The 23,382-nt window shown below is 39.2% G+C and overlaps 1 protein-coding gene across 1 annotated transcript in view; it reads left to right on the forward strand.

The window, feature by feature from the left end:
• The window catches only part of Syne1 (spectrin repeat containing nuclear envelope protein 1), a 364,140-nt gene that overhangs the window by 117,385 nt on the left and 223,373 nt on the right, over positions 1–23,382 (forward strand). The window contains exons 26-38 of the mRNA XM_090337945.1: positions 1,353–1,511; positions 1,937–2,145; positions 2,674–2,782; positions 5,829–5,993; positions 7,439–7,606; positions 9,283–9,450; positions 9,734–9,874; positions 13,849–14,009; positions 16,083–16,233; positions 19,244–19,471; positions 20,197–20,295; positions 21,792–21,979; positions 22,334–22,457. Of these exons, the coding sequence (XP_090194071.1) occupies positions 1,353–1,511; positions 1,937–2,145; positions 2,674–2,782; positions 5,829–5,993; positions 7,439–7,606; positions 9,283–9,450; positions 9,734–9,874; positions 13,849–14,009; positions 16,083–16,233; positions 19,244–19,471; positions 20,197–20,295; positions 21,792–21,979; positions 22,334–22,457 (2,070 nt within the window). The remainder of the gene's footprint in view (positions 1–1,352; positions 1,512–1,936; positions 2,146–2,673; positions 2,783–5,828; positions 5,994–7,438; positions 7,607–9,282; positions 9,451–9,733; positions 9,875–13,848; positions 14,010–16,082; positions 16,234–19,243; positions 19,472–20,196; positions 20,296–21,791; positions 21,980–22,333; positions 22,458–23,382) is intronic.

The raw sequence follows: 23,382 nt of genomic DNA on the forward strand, positions 1-23,382 counted from the left end.
AGGACATGGGAAGTCAGTGCGGCTAGAGTCACATGCCATAAAGAACTGTGGGAAGCCAAACTGGGCCCAGCTCATGCAGCCTGCCTGACCTGGCTGTCAATCCTGGAGGCGTAGGCCATGCCATTGTGTATTCCTAGCAGGAAGGAAGGCTCCTCCCCTTCTGCTACAAGGGAGCAAGCTATCAGAAGATGCTGTCTTCCACACATTGTATTAAAAAGTCTTAGGGACTTAGAAGACTGGCAGATAAAACTCAAAAGTATGGGATAGTACTTTGAAAATCTCAGCAACATGGGGTAAAACATCATGCTTTTTTTTTTTTTTTTTTTTTTTTTTTTGTGGATCATGGGGCTTGCACTCGGCCTGGGCGCTGTCCCTGAGCTCTTCAGCTCAAGGCTACCATCCTACCCTTGAGCCAAGCCCCACTTCCTGTTTTCTAGAGGTTAATTGGAGATAAGAGTCTCAGGTCCTTTTGTGCCCGGGCTGGCTTTGAACCTTGATCCTGAGTAGTTAGGATTATAGGCATGAGCGACTGTGCCCAGCTTAAAACATCATTCTTGTGTGTAGAAGAAGCAAAGTAAAGGAAGTACATTTTGTGCTTGCATTTGATGTCTCAGGAAAAAAAATAAAGAAAAGATTCTTAGATTCAAGCTTTCTAACAGGACTTTGAAACTCAGCCATTCGAATAGAGCCTGACAATGAAAGGTGTATGTTCCTTATGTGCACACACGTTTTACTCTAGAGATGTGATCTACTGAAGCCTTCCTTCTGCCTATCACTTTTCTCATCAGTTGGCTAGCTACTGCATTTTAAAGATGATCCTTTTCATTGCTTTGGGCTACTTAGTACAGAACTAAATGTAATGCTAAAGCCTATGTTCCTATCATAGAAGAACATAAAAACTGACATAGTGTGCGTTTGGTTGCATGGTTGTTTTTGAATACATGGTATAGGGAGAAGGAGAAGGAAGTTGTCAATAGTCCTAAGGTTTTTGTTCTTGGTGTTTGGGGAGAGACAGTGAAGGTTTCTTTGACTTTGAGGGGTGGGTCACATACCTGCCCTCAGTGGTGTACCTGCGTCAGAGGATCCATGCTGGGTAACAGGCAGCATAGCACCAGAGTGTGATTCGAATCTCCACTCAGAAGCTTAGCTTTGCCACTTACCCTGGAACCTCCATGGTCTCATTGTGAAATGAAACAGGAACACGAATCACAAGCAGGGTTACTATGAGTATTAAATAGAACCTTCACTCTGGGATGATCCTGATCACTGTGTCACCAGTGGTTGGAAGTATAAAGTACATGCGGTAGACTATTGTCCCAGTCTGTGTTTTTGGAACTTTCCCTGGCATGCAGGATCTTCAAGGGGAAGCTCCTTATCATTTGCTTCACCTGAAGATTGCCGCAGAGAAGAACAAGTTCTCAGCATCCCTTGAGGAGTGCAGAGCTGAGCTGGACAGAGAGGCCAGGCTCGCATCCCAGGAAGGCAGCGAAAAGACCATCGAAGAGCACAGGGTATGTCTCACGTGAGCACTGGCTGTGTAAACATGAGCAGGCATGTAACAATTTAATGGGTGCAATTGGACTTGGGAAAAAAAGAAGTAGCCTCATGCCTCTACATGGTCCTGTGTGTGGCAATTTTCCTTTGGGTCTTCTTTTTTTTGTGGGTCATGGGGCTTGAACTCGGCCTGGGTGCTGTCTTTGAGCTCTTCAGCTCAAAGCTATCACCCTACTCCAGAGCCACAGCGCCACTTCCCGTTTTCTAGAGGTTAATTCTAGAGGTCCTTTTGTGCCCAGGCTAGCTTTGAACTTTGAGCATCAGATCTCAGCCTCCTGAGTAGCTGGGACTACAGGTGTGAGCCACCGCGCCCAGCTTCCTTTGGATCCAGAGACACTGTGCGACTCCTCGTTGGATTCTAAAATCATTTATTGCTTACTAGATTTTCTTCAGCGACAGAGGTCCTCATCATCTCTGTGAAAAGAGGTTGCAGCTCATCGAGGAACTCTGTGGGAAACTCCCGGTGAGGGATCCCGCGCGGGACACCCCTGGAGTCTGTCACGGGGCCCTAAGGGAGCTCAGAGCAGCCATCGGCAGCACCTATGAGAAGCTAGTGGAAGACCCGGACAAGTGGAAGGACTACTCGAGCAGGTACTTGTGGGCCGTCTCCAGAGAGCCAGGCCATCTCCCTTGAGGATCTCTGTGAATGCAAAGATCATTATTCTTTCTTTCTTTCTTTTTTTTTTTTTAAAAAAAAGAGAATTAAATGACGTTTCAGTCAGCAGAGGGAGGCCTCTTATTTCCAAATAGCCCAGATGTTCTGTGTGTTGAGGAAGATGGTAAATCCTTTTTTCTTGTGTGTTTTCCTAGTCCCCCATGCAGAGGGGACTTCTGCCTCTTTGGGTTGGTTGTCTCACCCCAGTGGGGACAGGTGAGTTGGGTCTCAGGCATCCATTCCTTCCTCCATGGTCTCAGGCGTGATATCTTTGTTCTCAACTTGAGCTTTTCCAAGCTTTGAAGCCTGGAGTTGGTTACCCTGTTCAGCGCTTTGTTAAAAGTTTCCAGGAAGTTTGATAATCAATTGTTTCATTTCTGTCAGTGAATTCACAGTACAGAGTATATTCTAACCATGCCAATATTTTCCTCCTTCGAAGAAGAAAAGGTTTTATGTTTTTTCAGATTTTCTGAGTTCTCGTCTTGGACATCTGCCAAGGAGAGCCAGTTGAAGGGAATCAAGAATCAGGCCATCAGCACTGCCAACTACAGTGAGGTCAAGTGTGTCGTGGATGTAAGTTCTGGCCACTGTTTTGCTAGAGGAAAATTTCTAGTGAGAAAAAAAATAAATAAATAATAAATAGTGTTAGATAATATAGCTGATGTTTTTCTTTCTCCTCTGGAAGCATTCCCCAGGCTTCTGAGCCTTTTCTTAAAGATTACTGTGGAGGAATGTGGGCTCTTTTTCTATTGAATCTTTGATAGCAAATCAACTTTGCTACTTAGCCAGGCTCTGTGGTACCTCTTGTTCATTGTGAGCAAATGGGCGAGTGCTGAGTGAAAAATCACTTGCATGGGTGGATAAGTCCACTTTAGAATTGTTTCAGAAAACAAGAACATTGAACAGTACATTTTCACTCATGCAAACACCAGGACAGAGAAAGAGTATGAAAGTGGACAAGGCAGAGATCTCATGAGGCAAAGACAGCATGTTCTCTGCATCATGTTCAGGATAGACAGGCCCATTTCATCCCCGCTCTCTGAACAAGGATACAGTTATGGATAAACCCAGCCAGGCTGGCAGAGCCTCAGGTCTGAATGCATTTGGGTTCTATGAATGGCTTCTGGCAGGCTTCTCTACCTCTTACAATGGCCTTTGAATTTGTTATAAGTGTTTCAGCATGTTAAACTCTTACAAGTCATATAATCGTTGCTAAGAAAAATACATTTTCTTTCTTTTCCTGCTCTCAGTGCTGTTTTCTTTTTCCATACATTTTTATTGTAATTAATAGAAGGGTTACATTATATTCTCCAGATAGAAGGTGCATTATTTCACAAACATTGATACCCTTTCTCATGTCTTGGTCCTCATTTTCCTCCCTGCACTCTTACCCCACATCTTGTTTTCCCCCCTTCCCTATCCTATTTCAAATAACCAAATATGCATATATACAATATATCAGATAACAAGGTGAAATACTGTAACAATATGAGATAACCAAGGGATAGCAAAAGAGATGAGAGATAACATAGTACATTAAGGAAAACAATCACTCATTATATGGCTTTTGTTTCTATATCCTGGAGGTCTTTTCATTTAGTGTCATACTTTATGGCCTTATGAATCTAGGTTTTGCTTTATTGTAAATCTCTGCTAGGAGAGCCCAAGGTTTCTACTGATTATGACAAATGAGGGAAACCATTGAGCCTATGTTCCTTTGAGTCTGGCTTACTTCACTTAATATGATTTTTTTCTAAGAGAGAGTCTTCTCTGAAGGAGAAATAAGAATGGCCTATGGACACACGAAGAAATGCTCAACATCTCTGGCCATAAGAGAAATGCAAATCAAAACAACTCTTAAGATTCCACCTCACTCCAGTTAGAATGGCCAGGATCAAAAAATCTAATAACAACAGATACTGGAGGGGATGTGGCCAGGAGGGATCACTACTACACTGTTGGTGGGAGTGCAAACTCATTCAACCACTATGGAAAGCAGTATGGCAGTGCCTCAAAAGACTAAACATACAACTCCCCTATGACCCAGCAATTCCACTACTTGGCATTTACCCAATCGTCCAGAAACAAGGACATACTAAATCCACCAGCACAACCATGTTCATTGCAGTAGTATTTACCATAGCAAAGATATGGAATCTTAGAATACAGAGACTGCATGATATTCCACATATCTGTATATGAATTTGAGGGGATGAGTGGGTTGGGGAAAGATGAGGGGAATGATGAAAGAGGTGACATTGAGCAAGATGCATTGTACTCATAAACTTACTTGTTGGATTGAAACCCCATTTAAGGATAATTTTAAAAAAATAGAATACAGATACCATTTGCTTTTGGAAACAGCCATTTCCTGACTGATTTGCATTTCCTCTGGGAAAACCCTGGTGTTTTCTCAGCATGAAGATTACAGGCTCCTGAGCTTACATAACAGTACACACCACTGCAGTGCTTTGCACTAATCTACACTGCACTATGCTACACTATAGTGCATTGCACTGCATTACAATGCACTACAGTACACTGCACAGCATTACACTGCACTACGCTACACAGCACTGCCGTAGACTGCACTATAGTATACTGTACTGCATTCCACTGCACTGCACTCCTACACCGCACGGTACTACACAATACAGCAGTATACCACAGTGCACTGCAGTACACTGTACACCAGATCTTGATGTCAGAGAGCTGGGCTGTGACAGTTACCATAGATCTGTCCCTAATCCCCAAGTCAAAGGCACTCTGGAGGTTTCATAGTGATTTTCTTTTGGCTGGTAAACATGCCCTACCTTGATTATAGCTATAGTCCTATTTATGCATCTTAAAATGTAGGGTAGGGTGTTGACTTCTGAAAGCTCTTAAGAATGGGATATTAAATCTGACTTAAATTTAAGCCAAAGTAACTCTAGGGTATCCATAACAGTACTTAACATGTAAACTCTTCAATAAAAGAAATATCTGACAACAATAACAACAACAAAGGCTGTCATTTCTCTTTCTAAAAATATGGGCCTTCCAGTTCACAAAGACTGTGTGTGTGTGTGTGTGTGTGTGTGTGTGTGTGTGTGTGTGTGTCCCATAGTTCCTAATTTGGCATCTCGTCCAGTTCACAAAGACTGTGTGTGTGTGTGTGTGTGTGTGTGTGTGTGTGTGTGTGTGTGTCCCATAGTTCCTAATTTGGCATCTCGTCCAGTTCACAAAGACTGTGTGTGTGTGTGTGTGTGTGTGTGTGTGTGTGTGTGTGTCCCATAGTTCCTAATTTGGCATCTCGTTTTCTATTTTGATATTATTAGAAGAATCTTTGTAGGAACAAGTAAATATCTAATCCATCTACTTGTGAAGGTCCTGTCTTGTTCAGTATAGGCAGAATGGGCATCAGGTTTTGGGCATTAGGCAGCATTTTTTTTTGGACTTGGAAACTGTTGTTAAGGACACATGCAAAAAACAAAGTAAGCAAGTGTTCCACTGCTGTTTGAACAATTGGCAGTTTTGTCTGCACTTTGCAAAGCTTTTTGGACTGAGTTATTTCTTACTGGGAAGTTAGGATTTGCAATTGTACTTCTTCATTAATCAGAAACATTTTCTTTCATTTCAGGAGATCAGAAATGATGTTGGTAAAAGAGGTGAAGCTCTTAGCTGGCTGAAAACCAGACTTAAAGTTTTGATTGAAGTTTCTTCTGAGAAAGAAGCCCAAAACCGAGCTGATGAGCTGGCCAAGTTATCTAGCTCTTTCAAGACACTGCTTACTTTGCTTTCAGAGGTACCTTATCCTCTCACTCTAAAACACTTTGGGGCCAGAAGTATGACAGCTGTCCTTCATTTCGTTGTAGTTTAGCGAGTTGCTTATATAAAGGCAGTTAGGAAAGATGAATAAAGTATTTGAATAATGAAGATATTATTGTGAGATGTATTACTTCAGGTTGATAAATGGTCCCAAACTGACCAGTATACATTTAATTTAATTGTTTCTTTTACTTGTATTTTATTTTTGCAATCCTATCTCTGTTACTTTAAGGTGCATAAAGGTTAAGAAAAAGGCTTGGAGAGTCAAATAAACCCAGGCCAGAGATTAAATCTGATACCCAATTTTCTACATAACTTTGAGTTTATTTGGTGATTCCAGCTCTAGCTCTAACATGTTTTTATTGGCATTGATTCTTCATACTCATCTACCTTCAACTTGGGTGTAATTTGGATTAGTGTTCTTTTTGCTATTTTTTTTTGGTTGGACATGGAGCTTGAACTTGGTTTGGGTACTGTCCCTGAGCTCTTCAGCTCAAGCCTATCACCTTCCTCATGAGCCACGCCCCACTCCCCACTTTCTAGAGGTTAATTGGAAATAAGAGTCTCAGGTCTTTTTGTGCCTGAGCTGGCTTTGAACCTTGACCCTCAGACCTCAGCCTCCTCAGTTAGCTACTGAGAGGCATGAGCCACTGTGCCCAGTTCCTTTTTGTTACTTTATCACTAGTAGAAAAACAAAACAGAATAGAAAAGATATACTTTCTGTTTAAATATAGATTTATGCAAAAAATGAGGTTGGCAGTCATACCTATCTTTTGTCAATAATCCATTCCATCTTTAAGTTGATGATTTGCATTGTCCAGTGCAAAAAAAGACTTCAGGTGTATTCCCCATCACTATAAGGAAAAGTCACTTCTTCGAACAATGCTGATGACTTTAAACAATGAATAAGCTCTGTAGATCTAACACATGGCATGGAGATTCTAGTTGGTAAGTCAATTTTGTGTGCTCTGAAGTTTCTTTTAAAAAGTTAGACCTTACACACTCCTGGCCGGGAGTTTGGCCTAGTGGAAGAGTGCTTGCTTAGCATGCGAAAAGACCCAGGTTCAGTTCCTCAGAACCACATCCATAGAAAAAGCTGGGAGTGGTGCTGTGGCTCAAGTGGTAGAACACTAGCCTTGAGGAAAAGCCCAAGGACAGTGCTCAGGCCTTGTTCAAGCCCAGGACTGGAAAAAAAAATTAGACCTTACACACTCTTATAAATGAACACAAAAAATGTGTGTGATATGAAGAAGAGATTCATTAGCTTGACCAGAGAACTCATTTCATAATGTATATCAAATCATCACACACCGTGCCCCGTACATATGCATATTAATGTCAATCGTACCTCGATTTTTGAAAAGATTTACGTGAATCTAATTAAGTCACATCTGATTTACATTTTTTTTCATGAAAAACTAGATTGAAAAGATGTTAAGCAACTTTGGGGACTGTGTTCAGTATAAAGAAATTGTGAAGAGCTCCGTGGAGGAATTAATGTCTGGTAATCAAGAAGTCCAGGAAGAAGCAGAGAAGATTCTAGACACAGAAAATCTGTTTGAAGCTCAGCAGTTACTTCTTCATCACCAGGTAGAGTTCTTTCATTCCTGCCAAGTTCCTGCGTGAATTTGGTAGCTGGCTACAAAACAAGAGAGAAGAAGAGACACAGGGAAGGAGCTGCTTCAGTGGGTCAAAGAACTCAAAGAACTTAACACTGTTTTTTTTTTTTTTGCCCGTCCTCTTAAATAGTAAATATTTTGAAATACCTTACAAGACAAATTCCCAGACCATGATTTGATTTCATCAAAAAGTTCAAGGAATACTATCTGTATGAAACTGGCTGGATTGGCCTTTGCATAAAGTAAAGGAAACCACAGAGGAATTACTTTCGTAATACTCACTCTGCTCTTGTTATTGTGTTAAAATCTTACGTTTGTAACTTTGAGCACATTTTACTTTGGGGAGTGGTAACTTGAAGTGACAGATTTCTGGTACTAGAAGTAATTGAAATCCAATTTATGTTAGTAATAATTTTTATTTTTATTGGTTGATACCAAAGAAGGAACCCAGGGCCTCAAGCATGCTATGCACACACTATTGCTAAGCTCACCCATCCCCAAACTTTGAAAATAAATAATTTTAATCAGTTTAATTTTCAATTATCTGTTAGAACACACTAAAATATGCCTATAAATGGGATATATTGTTTATTGAACTCACTATACATAAAAATATTGAGGGGCCGGGAGTTTAACCTAGTGGTAGAGTGCGTGCCTAGCATGCACAAAGACCCGGGTTCGATTCCTCAGTACCACATACATAGAAAAAAGCCAAAAGTGGTACTGAGGCTCAAGTGGTAGAGCTGTAGCCTTGAGAAAGTCCAAGGACAGTGCTCAGGCCCTGAATTCAAGCTCAGACTGGCAAAAAAATAATACTGAGTGACAAAATTCTAGCCAACTTGATATGTAGCACAATTATAGCTGATTTGAAATATTGTACAGAAAAACACAAGTTGCTTTAACAGTATGTGTAAATTGGAAGACTCTAGATTTAATAGATTCACTTAGTATTATAAAGAGATTGTGCTCAAGAAATTAATGTTTGAGGCAACACTGTTCTCAATGATTTGGAAAATTATTAGTTTTCAGTGTAGGACAAATGTAAGAATCTAAGTATTTATATTTTGAAACATTTCATATTTCTTGGACCAAATATCTGTCTATAACATATGTACATACTCTGCGAAGATTCAGAAGCTGCAAAGATTCAGAAGATTTGCAAACCACCATTTTACACTTCAGGAAAAATATTTTTATTAAAATGCAAATTTTCGGCATAATTTCAGCACATTGACCATTCTAGATAAACCATGAGGGAAAAAAATCTCTTAATATTTGCATTTTATAGTCTAGGTGATAAAAACAGAATTTTCAACCGCTGAAATGACTCAGGTCAAAGGAATTTTGTTGCCACATTCTTTCTGGAGAATTAAACATTTTCTTGAAGCTGAAACAGCAGCCAAAACACTCAAGACAAATTATTGCCATTATTTAGAAAAACAAGTGTTATAAATAATGTCTACCTTTGAGATAGTACAGATTCCTCCCTGTTGCTGATTTGACCATCAGGTTCAACCCTGAAACATAGTTTGGGCCCAGCTGCTGTGTGTGGTAGTACCTTTTCTACTTCTTTTCCCATGGGTACCAGTGGCCCTGCCTAGTGGCTCAGGGAGTAATTTTTATTCCTATCTGTTACATGACTTCCAGCAAAAGACGAAGATGGTCTCGGCCAAGAAGAAAGCCCTGCAGGAGCAGATGGTGCATGCTGTGCAAGGAGCTGGGGGGCTTGGCTCTGGCCAGGAGGAGCTGAGGACTCTGGAGAGTACCCTGGCCAGCCTGGAGCAGGGCCGGGAGAGGCAGGAGCGACGTATCCAGGTACAGCTGGGCTGGTTCTGAGAGCCTTGGGTTATGTAGCCTTCCCCAGGGGTTCCTCTGTCATTCATCTGCACTGTATGGCTGATGGAGAAACCGCCTGGTATGTAAGTCCTCTGTGTAGATGTGGAAATTCTCAGACAGGAGACATGGACTGGTTTATTCTATGTGAATGTTGTTCATAGTTTAGGAGATGAATGAAACTGTGGAAGTGTTTTGTGATACACTTTGCTAATCTGTGATAGTGGGATGTGTTATTTATTTATTTATTTATTTCCAAATTTAGGTCACCTTAAGGAAATGGGAGCGATTTGAGAAAAACAAAGAGACAGTGGTCAGATACCTTTTTCAAACAGGTTCCAGCCACGAACGCTTCCTGAGTTTTAGCAGCTTGGAAAGTTTATCTTCAGAACTGGAACAGACAAAGGTATAGTAACAAAACTGGATAGACTCTTGTGCTCACTTTTCAGAGGAGAAAATGCACACACATGATGTCTCCTTTGTTTCTTTGTATTTACTCCTTGAATATATCCCATTATTTATTAATGACAGACTCCTGAGAGGAAAAAAAGTCAAGACTTAAATCTCAAGAACTCAGGGAAAGGTTTTCAAAAAAGTGGCAAAGGGTTAGCTTTCTAACAGAAGCAGAGATTTAAAAAATATCTAGAGGTGGGGTTAAAACTTAGAAGAATCTGAAACCAAGAACAAACAGGCATTCCTGGAGGGGGAATGACATGGGTTATCCACGTGGAGGCCACGAGGATTCTGCGTGGTAAGATGGAACAAGGAAGCGTGGGCCGCACAGTAGACTCCAGGGCCTAAAATGCCACCACCATGCAGCATGGAGTCGAGCCATGACTTTTAAGGAAAGACTCACACCAATGGAGATGATCTTTAAGGAAATACATTTCGAAGCAGATGTAGAAAACTGATTGAAGGCGTGAAAGACTCACGTCTTGGGATTCACCTAGAAAAGTTCTTGCCACTAGGCGTGCAGAAGTTAAATAGGCTGATAGGTGGCAGTCGAGGCTGGAAGATCAGAGCACAAGATGAGGTGTTGCTGACAGTAAGCTAGTCCAACAAACTAGAGTGAAGGAAACCCAAGTTTTTTTTAAAAAAAATTTTATCAGGAAGTATATTTTTTATGAATGTATGGCTAAATAAGGTTTTGTCAATTTTATACATTTTCCATTCCATTAAGTATGTACCTCTGAGAAATATGCACAATGAATGATAAAGGACATTTCTTCAGCTTGTTATTTTATTTTATTTTAATTTTTTTGTGGGTCATGGGGTTTGAATGTGACCTGAGCTCTTCAGCTCAAGATTATGGCCCTACCCTTGAGCCAAGCCCCACTTCCCATTTTCTAGAGGTTAATTAGAGATGAGTCTCAGGTCCTTTTGTACCAAAGCTGGCTTTGAACCTTGATCCTCAGGTCTCAGCCTCCTCAGTAGCTAGGATTACAGGCGTGAGCCACTGGGTCTGGCATTTATTTCATTTTATTTTTTTAACTTTTATTGTAATTAATAGAAGGGTTACAGTTATATTTGCCAGATAGAGGGTACGTTACTTCACACACATTGATACATCCCTTCTCATATTTTTGTCCCCATTTCCCTCACCCCCTGCCTCCCCTCATCTTGTTTTCCCTTTCCTATTTCAAATAAACAAATAAACATATATACAATATACCAGATATCAACAATATGAGAATATGAGATACTATAACAATATGAGAATAATCAAGGAACACCAAAAGAAATAATAAATAACATAGTACATTAAGAACAGCAGTCACATATTATATGGATCTTGTTTCCATATGCTGGAGGTCCTTTCATTTAGCCTCATCCTATATGGCCTAATGTATCTAGGTTTTGAGCTATTATCATCCTCTGCTAGGAGAGTCCAAGATTTGTTCTGATTATTACAAATGAGGGAAACCATTGAGCTTATGTTCCTTTGGGTCTGGCTTACATTACTTAATATGATTTTTCCAAGTCTTTCCATTTCCTTACAAATGGGGTGATACTGTTCTTTCTGATGGCAACATAGAATTCCGTTGTGTATAAATACCATAGCTTGTTGATCCAATCATCTTCTGAGGGGCATCTGGTTTGGTTCCATATGTTTGCTATGGTAAATAGTGCTACAGTGAACATCATTGTGCTAGTGGCTTTAGTTTGTCATTGTTTCTGGACAATTGGGTAAATGCCAAGTAGTGGAATTGCTGGGACATAGGGGAGCTCTATCTTTAGTCTTTTGAGGAAATGCCACACTTCTTTCCATAGTGGTTAAACAATTTTACACTCCCAGCAACAGTGGAACCCCAAGTTTTGAGTCTGACCAAGATAATGAGGTAGAAACTGGTAATGTGAAGGAGCAGTTACTGTGGAAAGAGGTCCAGAAACCCTCCAGATTCTAGCGTTTATAATGAGCTTGACATGCGCTCCCTGTGAACTCATACACATGGAACTTTCTCTGTAGAAAGTGGGCATAGCTATCTTTTATATGGCTGAGTTGGGGTATTTCTTTTATCATGACATGATTGAGGGTCATACATGGATTTGAACTCAATACTAAAGGTCATGGAAAGAGTGCAGGCCAGAGCCAGATCACATCCTGTCTGTTGGATGAGATTCAGTCCCTTCCTTGTGCATTCTGCCTCTCTCATGCATTGTCTTCACAGTCCTTCGCCATGAGGCCTTGCGAGGCTCATTTGTCTTACTTGTGTTTGATCAGCAACATTCCACTCTACGGATCCCTCCGCATTGTTTCCCCTACATAGCTCACAGAAGCACGTTGAGACATCATTTTCTCCATGGTCTGGGTTTGGAGGGACCCCATGGGTGGGGTGGGGACACTTTTTTACACTGGTGATGTAGTCTTGGGGCCCTGAGGGAGTAAAGTGTGCATGCACTTCACAACGGAATTGGCAGGCTCTAAGCTCACATATCATAATTGTGGGTGCTTTTATACACAGAACTCAGTGTTGGGACGTGGTCATTTTTTAGGGTGCTGCCAATCTTTTACCTAAGAAGCTGTGCTTATTTGATTTTAAGCTCCTTCTTGTAGGCTACATTAAGCAACACTGATATTTCTATAACCATATTAAATCTTTCAATCAGTAAACTTACGCTCTAATTTTATCTTTTGGGAAATGATCTGAGTAGAAAATGCTTACAACTATTGATATTAGAGCTATGTATTAGTTGTTTCTTTTACTAGAAATAAGACAGTATTCTTCTTCATTCAAGATTATCATCCCATGTGTCTTTTCTTTCTTGTAGTTAGCATTATTTACCTGACAAAATTCAGATCACATCTAAAATGTACCAGTGTGTCATGCAAATTAAATTAACTTTGAAATTAAAATAGCTCAAAATTGTTGAAAATCAGTGACTAGATTTACCAAACCATTTCCCTCGATTTTATATAAGGTACAAAGAAAGGATAAATGGTACCTGACAGGTGTAAGACACTTAAAAATGAATTTTCTAGTGGAATACTAAGAGTGGAACCCTGAGATAAACATTGTCATCTGAATTTTATAAGAAAAGGACCTAAAAGGTAATTTTCCAAAGTATAGCATGCAATAGTCAGTAGAGCCAGAATTCTAGTCCAAAATGATTAGTTCAAAATTTACTTTTTTCCAATTATGGTATATGCATACAAAATATATGGCATAATAACATTAACAATAAATTCTATCTTTTTTTTATAAAACTAATAGACAATAAGTCTTTTTTAAATCAGAAAGACCACTGGCTTGCTTAAGATGCCCTTCAATTAAACAAATGTAGAAATAAATTATCTGTATGATTGAAGAATCATTCACTATTGATCATTTCATGAAGTGGCCTGTAATAAATAAAAGTGTTTGTATAAATTAGTTATTAGAATGTAGATCTTAAGTGTTCGGCCTAAATAAGAATTCGTGAAGAGGGCTGGGAGCGTGACCTAGTGGTAGTGTGCTTGCCTAGCATGCAGGAAGCATTGGGTTCAATTTTTCTGTACAACATTACACAGAAAAGCCAGAAGTGGTGCTGTGGCCAAGTGGTAGAATGCTTGACTTGAGAAAGCCCAAGGACAGTGCCCAGACCCTGAGTTCAAGCCCCAGACTGGCAGGGGAAAAAAAAGGAGGATCCACTATGAAACCATTTCAGTAAGATTTGCCAGTGGCTATGGAGATAGAGCACTAGTTCTATTTATAAAGTAAAAATATAGGAGCCATATGAAAGTGGTGTAATTGTGCAGGAAAGTATCCATCTACACATGTATACACTTACCTATCCATTTATCTTTTTTAGAAGACATTATACAGTTATGAAATTCAGTAGAAGGCAGAATGATAGAATACTAAATTTGCAGTGTAAATGTTGTGATGTCTTTTCTCTTAGGAATTTTCCAAGCGGACAGAAAGTATTGCAATCCAGGCTGAGAACCTTGTCAAGGAAGCATCTGAGATTCCACTGGGACCCAAGAATAAGCAGCTGCTTCGGCAACAGGCAAAGTCAATCAAAGAGCAAGTCAAAAAACTAGAAGACACGCTCGAAGAAGAGTATGTGCTCCACAACTCCTAAACTTTCTTCTATGGGATAAAATTTAATTCTGTGTTTCCTGTGTCCTGTATTCAAAATAGTAATTTAAAACTTCAAAGTGTCTGTATATTTCAACACGTATTGAGGAAGTCACTCAGTTCAAAAGCAAGTGTTCTCAACACAGAAACCCATATCTATAACAGAGAAAAAGGAGAGGGGGTGAATCTTAGACTGATTATGTTCCTGAGAAAGCCATAATCTATTCAACTCTGTGGCGGTTGCAGAGGGAATCTCAAAAGAATATTTAATGTTTTGGGTTGCATTATTCTGATGTCAGCAGAGAGGAGAGATGCTTTGACAGTATAGACTCTAGACTTCAGTATACATTACATAGACCGAATATCTCCAAATCAAAGCTCACAAGCTTATTTGCAGTGCCTCAGTATTCCAATTATGGCCAGTTAATATTTTATTTTGTTGATTTTAAGGATCTGTCTTAGACTTGAGTACAGTGGCTCATACCTGTAATCCCAGTTGTTAGGAAATCAGAATACAGAGGATCATGGTTTTAGGCCAGCCTAGGTAAAAATTCACAAGACCCCATTTTACTAGAACAACTTGTGCCTGGCATCCCAGTTATGTGAAAAAAAGTAAATAGGAGGATTGCAGTTTGAGTCAGAAAATGAGGGCCCTATCTCAAAAAAAGGGCTACAGGTATGGCTCAAGTGGTAAAGCACCTACCGCTCTACCTGTTGTGAGACTCTGAATTCAAATCCTAGTACAGCAAAAAAAAAAATCTGTTGCCATTCCAGGGGTTTGAACTCAGGGCCCAAACACTGTCCCGAATCTGTTTTGCTCAAAGATAGCACCGTATCGCTTAGTACCAGACAATCCATGTCTGGCTTCTTGTTTGAGGAGTCTCACAGACTTTTGTGCCTAGGCTGGCTTTGAACTGTAATCCTCAGATCTCAGTCTCCTGAGTAGCTAAGTTTACAGTCATAGCCACTGGCTCCCAGCCAAAATCTATTTTTTAAACATTTAATATTTGTTTACCTGAAAAGCACAAGTAACCTATTGATAACCTATACATTTATGAGGTCATAGCCAATAGTCTTCAAAATAAATATAGCTAAAATTTCTACTTAGTGACAGATCAAACTCAGAGCCTGTTATTCTTAAAAAAAAATAAGCACAGTGGGTACAAAATGGAAATGGAAATATTTTTACACTTTGACAATCAATGTGCCATTATGCTTTGCTCAATGTCTTCAAGTGCCTTTTGATAAACAGACATTATCTTACCTGAAGCCCTCATCAATTCAATAATATACTGTTCATTTCTTGGTTTCTTTTTGACTTAAAGCCATATTCAGCTGCTCACATATATAGCTAACACAAGCTGAAAATCTATTGTTGAAATTTCAGTTATTGAATTTTTTACACAGAGAGCCCAAATTCTCAAAACAGGTGCTCATGGACAAGAGTTGACAGTCTTTTTTTTTTTGAATCAGGACCATAAGACATCTGAATAGCTGAGAGCAATATAGATTATAAATCATTGCCTAGCCATAATGCTGGAAGCAGTTCTACCTGGCAGGGAGGGACTCGTTCCATCATTTCTTCATTCGTAAAGATGCACTTGAGAAAAATCATTCCTGTTTTCCAGATGCTTTCAAAAAGCATCCCAATAGCATTTTTCCTTTATGAGCAAGAAAAGCATGTTGTTGAAACAGGACTATTAAAAAGCTGGAATGTGTTCTGACATAGTTCATTTAAACTATAGACCTGGAAACTACCGGTCATGTGCACAGTTTACTTAGATTATACTGATTCAAACTTCTCCAGACCAGGCCTAATTTTGTTAAAATCCCATCAATGCTCCTTTGTCAAGTGCTCATTTGGAAGTATTAGGAAGGCCTGAGTTTGACAAGCTGCTCTGATCAAGTGTATGTCGTTCTTTTTGTACAAAGTGTTCCTATCAGAAAGATTCCCACCTATCCTTACTCTCTTTTCACCTGATGACTTAAGGGGGAAAATGTGTTGCTATTCTCTATGAAAAAACTGCGTTCTTAACTTCATTTGGTTGATTTTAGTATTAAAACCATGGAAATGGTGAAAACCAAGTGGGATCATTTTGGCAGTAATTTTGAGACCTTGTCCTCCTGGATAACTGAGAAAGAACAGGAACTCAATGCCTGGGAAAGCTCCTCATCGCCCATGGACATGCAAATCAGCCATATCAAGGTGACACGCTCACACATTCCATTTCAGTCCGTGTGTAGCTCTAAGGACTCCTGTCCTACATTTGTATCATCAGAAGGTATTTGGTCCCGGGGTGGGGGAAAAGGTCTTCCATTGCTCTGTGGCTCTATGAAAAATAAATTTCCACAAAATACTAAGCTAAGAGGCTTTGATGGATACTGGGTACCTTTAGAGATGGAATTATGTATTAATAGCATCTGATTTATGCCTTGCCAGTCAATGTTGTGTGCAATATCATTAAAATATTATCTCGTTGCATTATTCTTTTCCTTGATTTTGAATTCACATATTCCCCCCCCATGGAGTACTTTTTAAATTAATTTATACACCATAAAATGCATTCATCATTCACCATTGTCTTTTATAAAAGAGCCATTCCAAATGCGTGCCTCAACTATTATGGGGAGCCTCTTGCCAAACACCAAGAAGAGCTTGAAAATTGTGTTTCAGGTGAAGCTGTCAGACTCAGCTCTTCTGTCTTCACGGGCAAAGTTGGGCCCTATGTGGAGATATTCTGTTCTGAGAACTCCAAAATAACACATGGAAATGTTGCCTCTCACCCTTCCTTCAAAAAACTTATGAAAAGTGGGTGGGAAAGAATTGAACTTGGAGTGTCTGTGTTTTCTTTCTTAGAAATAATTTGTACCACACATTTCTAAATTTTTAGCCATTTTTTTTCTAGCTGTGCTCCTTATTTGTTGGGAGAAGCAAACCCTTTGCCACTTCTTTCTATTAAACGTTGTAAACCATAAGGGGAGGAGATGAAACACGATGACTCAGAATAAGCAAGGTGGGAGGGAGCAGTGTTGTATAGCTAAAATTATGCACTGTGCAGATGGGTCCTGTATTCATCATGTGCCCTGTGTAGTCAGGTTGCAGAAGGTGGGCTACACCAGCCCACTCATCTTCAGTGAGGCGGGAGGAAAAATCAGGTGCCAAAACCCCTAAACAATGTTAGTGAAATCATTAAATCTTTAAGTCTTGAAGGAAAGAATTCTAAAGCTTGCCTTCTAACTGTTTTCATGAAATTATAAGAAATAGGAAATTTAGAAATATAACAGGAAGGAGGGAAGAAGCTCAAAGAAACAGTACCTACAATTCTGCCTCAAACATTATTTCAAAAATTAACCTATGCTTTTCAAAAATAATTAGCCTATGCTTTTCAGTAATTCACTTACTGTTATTTTAAGTTTTATTCCAGAGTATCCAAAAATATAACAGTGACCAAACATCATCTCATTGCTATTCTTCAGGAAAATTATGGTGGTGTATTGTATTATTAAATATCTACTCAGCTATGGATTATCTTTACCATCAATTGTATATAAATATGTCCAAAATGGCACAAAAATGAATAAGCGTACCAAGAAAAGGCTATACATTGGAAACAAATGATAGAAATAGGTGTCAATGTAATATGGTTTAATAAATTCATGTTTATGAATAAAGACTGCACTACAGAAATATGAAAAATACAGAAACATGAGCATTTGCTCATCCTGAATTAATGGATTAAAATTAACAATGTATTTATATTGCTGAAAAAATAAAATTAACAATGTATTTATATTGCTGAAAAAAATGCTCTAAAGACATTTGTGTTTATCATGACACGCTATTCCAAATTGGTATAGATGAACAAGAAGAATGCAGGCTAGACTCATCCACAAGCATCTTTTACTCTTTGGCAGAACTTCTTTTGTGACCACAATCCAACAGAATGTCTGTACGGTTTGTACTTAAGAGATTCTGGACAGCATGTATCAGTCTACAAGTGAAGAATTTTGTTCTTAACCAATATAGTTTCACTGACATTAGTGGGACAATTAGTGGGTAGTAGACCCTGGATGCTTGTTGAACTTGTAGAGTAATCATTCTAGAAAATATAATAAATTCCAGAGAAGAAAGATTATATTAACATTCAAATAACAATTGCATAGCAGTTATACCATGATAGCCTTTGACAGGAAAAGTCAAATAAGTGCTATCAACTACCCACTTAATCTGATGCAACTTATTTCTCAGTAGACAGGAGTCAGAAGTATAGTTTTCCCAAAATAACAGGATTGTTTATTTAAGTATTTCACATTGCAACCTGACATTATTATTATTATTATTATTAATTATTGGCATTGGTTTGGCCAAAATGATTGGCCCTTTTTCTTAAAGAAACAGTCTTCAGTCTTATAAAAAGTTTTCTTCTATATTTGAGAGATATATTCCACCACTGCTCAACATATGCACAGATGCTTCATAGCTGGTATATATAAAATGTCTGCTCTGCCTTCAAATTAAAATAAGGGTATGTAGGCTTTTCCCAGAGTGTGGACGGATAAGGAAGAAAACAATGGAATCCCAGATCGATGACATCCATATCCCTTGGGACTTTGGCAGACACTCCCAGGCCTACCTTAGCCAGAACCCCTGAGCTTGGGTAACAGGTCTGTCTGTATGGAAGCCATTGGTACAAAGAACATCTGGCAAATTTAAAAAGACGGACTTTATGTGGGAACATAATCTGAAACACATTGAGTTTTGTGAGAAAATGACGATACTCGACTATATTTTAGAAAAACTACACAACGGCGATATTAGTATTTTGGTGGGGTCCTGGAAACACCTATAGCTTCCCCAGAACAGATGATAAAAACATTTGATTAATAAGGAAAGCAGATCTCTGTATCAAGAGATTCAGAGACACTTTTTTGTTTATTTCACCACAAGAAAGAGAGGCTACATCTGTTTTTTTCTATCCAGTGATTTACATCATTTATCCATCATTTAACTTCTGTGATGCCGTCTTCAAGCCTGTCCTTACCCAGGGAAGGCAGGAAACACAGTGTCTATAATTGCTTTACACCTACCCAAGTATATTTAGATGTCAGTTAGGGAAGTGTTCTTGCTTTTTTCCCCCCTTTGTGCAGATAATCATGTTGTCTTTTCAGGAAAGCAAGCTTGCTCATCCTATTTTGTTGTTTGTTTTAAATATTAGGACACAATTCAAGAAATAGAAAGTAAGATGTGCAGCATTACAGAGTTGGAAGAAGAGGTGCAGACTTTTGTTCAGTTTATTACGGCTGGAGAATCTGCTCGAATCAAAGCCAAGTTGACACAAATAAGAAGACACTGGGAGGAACTCAGAGAGCATGCCCAGAGCCTGGCAGGAACAATCCAGGGACATTTATCACAGCAGCACAAGTTCAAAGAGAATCTTACAAAGGTGAGAATTGGCCCATGCAAGGCCAGCATTATTTAGCTCACCCTGTGCCTAGAGAGAATGCAGTAGGAAGTAGAATAATAAGAAGGCAATTTGCCCCACATCTAACAAGTTGTTAAGGATGGATTATGTTCAGGTTGATTCCTGTTTTAGGGGGTATTTTGAGATATCTGTTAAAAAAAAAACAGCAACAACAAAATACCCTGTAAGTAGTTGCACAGAGGGATTGCCACTTAACAAAGCAGTTTATGAATAGATACAGTACACCTTGATCAATGTCACCCCTTCAGCATTTTCACCCATCCCCCCCCACCTCTTTCTTCACGCTTCTTAATTTTTAGGTTATCCATTGGATTTTTAACTGCATTTTTCCCTCTTCTCATCTTTATTTGTCCACCCATTTCCTCATGATCCTACCTCAACCCTTTTGAGTTCCCCACTTCCTGGTGTTTTATCTTACTTTGCTTTGCCTTTCTAAAGAATTACACTATATGAATTCTCCCTTAATTCTATCATATTTTAGCAAATAGTTCTGTATACATCTGCATATACCACCCACAGGATTCGTCTTAATGATAATTTTTCTTTTAAAATAATGGTACTGATTTGTTTTTGTTTATTTGAAAAGGCATTTTATCATCACATTGAAATTTACCAATGAAAAGTAGGTATATTGCTTTTTCCTTTGATGTGGATTCTCACATCATGGACTGTCTTGATTCCTTTAGATCCAGCAATCTGTGTCTGAGTTTGATGAGAGACTTGCTGAGCCAGCTAAAATATGTTCTTCAGCCACAGAAACATACAAAGTTCTCCAAGAACAGATGGTAAGCGTGTGAATGTTTATTTTATCCCCTCAAAAATTGGGTAACTCTTACTTGAAGAAGAAGCAGAATGAATATTTTTAGGCAAGTGGAAATTGGAGATGTTTATGATGTTTGTTGAGGAAATATGTGGATCAGATGCACTCACTTCATGTAACACATATAACACAAGAAGTGAGCATATCTGATATTTGTATATAAACTTATGAAAATAAGATTTTTTTGTGTACTCCAGTAGTGGGACTTTGACTTAAGACATTGCACTTTTGACTGGCTTTTTTCATTCAAAGGTTGTACTCAACCACTTGAGACATACCTACAGGTGGTTAACTGGACAGAAGAGTCTCTCAGATTTGTCTGTTTGAATTGGTTTTGAACTTACACTCTCAAATCTCAGGCTTCCAAGCAGCTAGTGTTAATGGTATAAGCCACGGATCCCTTTTTATTGGAACTTGTGGTATTTTCAGATTACAGCTCTAATACAGTCTGTTACTTCCTGCCCACCTCACAAGCAAAACAGTGTGCAAGAAGAGAGTAAGGACAGAGCAGATTTCACATGTTGATCCATTGCTCTCCTTTTTATGCAATTAGCCCGTCCTCACTCAACTTTTTTCTATCTGCACTCTGAGTAGGCAGGTACTGCCAGGCTTTGCCAGGACAAGCACATAGCTCTACGAAGAAGCCAAAAGGGAGAATCAAGTCAGGTATTGGTGGTTCATGCCTATAATCCTTGCTACCGAGGAGGCTGCAATCTGAGGATGTAGTTCAAAGCCAGCCTAGGCAGAAAAGTTCACAAGACTCATATCTCCAGTGATCTACTACAAAGCTAGAAAAAGGAGCTGTGGCTCAAGTGATAGAGTGACAACATTGAGCTATAAAGCTAAAGGACACTGCCCAGACCCTGAGATCAAACCCCTGTTGTGGCACAAAGAAACATGTTAAGTAACAAAGAAAAACATAAGTATTGTCCCCATTCCATATGTGTTTGTGCAGAAACACCCCTTACGCGGGGAAAGGGATTGCACTGGTAGAAAGCAAAGGATGCATATTAAAGGAAGAATACTGGAGAAGTCAGTCTCTTTTCTCTAATGTTTGGATTATAGAAGAAAACATTTGGAAATGAGTTGTTTTCTCAGTCTTGAATTTTCCAATCTCTAGGATGAGTGCTATTGGAAAATATACCTTATAGAATTCTTTCACAGGTTGAGTAAGATAACTTGCACAATGTGTGTAGTAATATGCAAAACATAGTGTCTGCCATATCCGAAGGCCCATTGTTATTAATAATTTTGATCATTATTATTAAATTCCTGACAGGATAACAATTGTTCTGTGTTTATATCATCGTTATTTTCTTGCTATGGCTACTTTGTAAAGTCCACTTTATGTGCAGGGGAAAGCATCATGGATGTAGGATCTCGTATACACCTCCAGTTTTAGGCCTGTATCAATCCTATGAACCCCAGAGGCAATCCCATTTCCCTTTGCCCTCCCCACAGGACCTCTGCCAGGCCCTGGAGTCTCTGAGCAGCACAATCACCACCTTCTCCGCCAGTGCCCAGAGGATGGTGAACAGAGACTCATGCATCCAAGAGGCAGCCGCCCTCCAGCAGAGATATGAGGAGACACTGAGGAGGGCAAAGGAGAGACAGACTTTGCTGGAGGACCTGCTTGCTCACTGGCAGAGGTGAGCAGTGCTCTGTCTTGAGTTAGTGGAGCAAACTATTCTTTAAGTGATGACAAATGTTGATGTACTGTGTACAGTTATGTACAGATATACAATGAGTGAACTTGTGCATCTACTGTGGAGAAATCATGATCTTCATTTTAACCTACAAGGGGAAAAGGTTCTTACCTTTTACATCAATGCAAATGGCAGATGCATACACAGAAGGGAGCCCAGTTTTGTACCTTGACATCTAAGAAATGACACTAATGTTTATCCTGGTAGTGGCTGCCGAACCCTCCAACCTGGAAAAGCTTTTCATCGTCTTGCCTGAAAATGTTGGATGAGTCTGTTTATTTCCTCTGTTTTCTTCAGATTGGAGAAAGAGCTGTCATCCTTTTTAACCTGGTTGGAGCGATGTGAGGCTATAGCCAGTTCCCCAGAGGTGGATATTTCTGCAGACAGAGTCAAAGTAGAGAGTGAACTTCAGCTAGCACAGGCAAGTTCTGGCAGGGGCAGATGGGGGGAAAAGGTGAAAGCAGGAGAATTGAAAGCTCATGGTACCTTTTCATTGCTTTATAAAAATTAATTAACTAGTCAACAAAATCTCTAACTTGCTTATTTGTTTTTGTTTTTGTGGTCCTTAAAGTATAGTGAGCTATCATGGTCTTCTGAAGAAAGAGAAATTCTGATCTGAAAGGTGACAGACTGATAAATAGAACTTTATAACATCTGCAGTCTGTTAGATAACCCTGTAACAACAAGCTAGGCATGGTGGCATATTCCTTTAATCCCAGTCCTTGGGAGGCCTGACTTTCAAATAAAACTGATTTGGCAGGAGAGATGCGGAAAGGATGCACAAGTACATAGATGTCCTGGGACTGGCAGTCAATGCCTGAAGCTTTCTCCACTTTTGTACTAACAAAATTTTGAGCCCTAAAAATTGTCTCTTTTTTTTTTGCTAGTTCTGGGGCTTGAAGCAGGGCCTGAGCACTGTCCTTGGGCTTTTCTCAAAGATAGCACTCTACCACTTGAGCTATAGCACCACTTTTTTGTGTATGTGGTACCAAGGAATCTGTCTTTCTAGAAGTCATATAATGTAGGAAAAAATCAACAGCAATCATTACCCTCAAGAAAGATAAAAATACAAATGAGCACAAATCTTGATAATAGGTAGGAAGAGTTTTATTACCTCCTGGAAGAAACCAATTTTTTTCTTAACCTAAGAAAAATCTTTTAGGTATCATCGAAACTTTGGACAATGTTACTGATTTGTAGAGATTAATAACGTGCTTCAAGTAATGCTATTGGTTCTAGGAAATTCAACAGGTAAAAATTCTTCTCAAAAGAGATTTTGATCTGTTATAAATTTAGACCCCAACATTCACTATCCATAGAGTAGATTGGAGAGGAAACAAGCTTGT

Source organism: Megascapheus bottae, chromosome 8 (assembly GCF_031878675.1).
Source record: "Megascapheus bottae isolate mThoBot1 chromosome 8, mThoBot2.hap1, whole genome shotgun sequence".
NCBI lineage: Eukaryota > Metazoa > Chordata > Mammalia > Rodentia > Geomyidae > Megascapheus > Megascapheus bottae.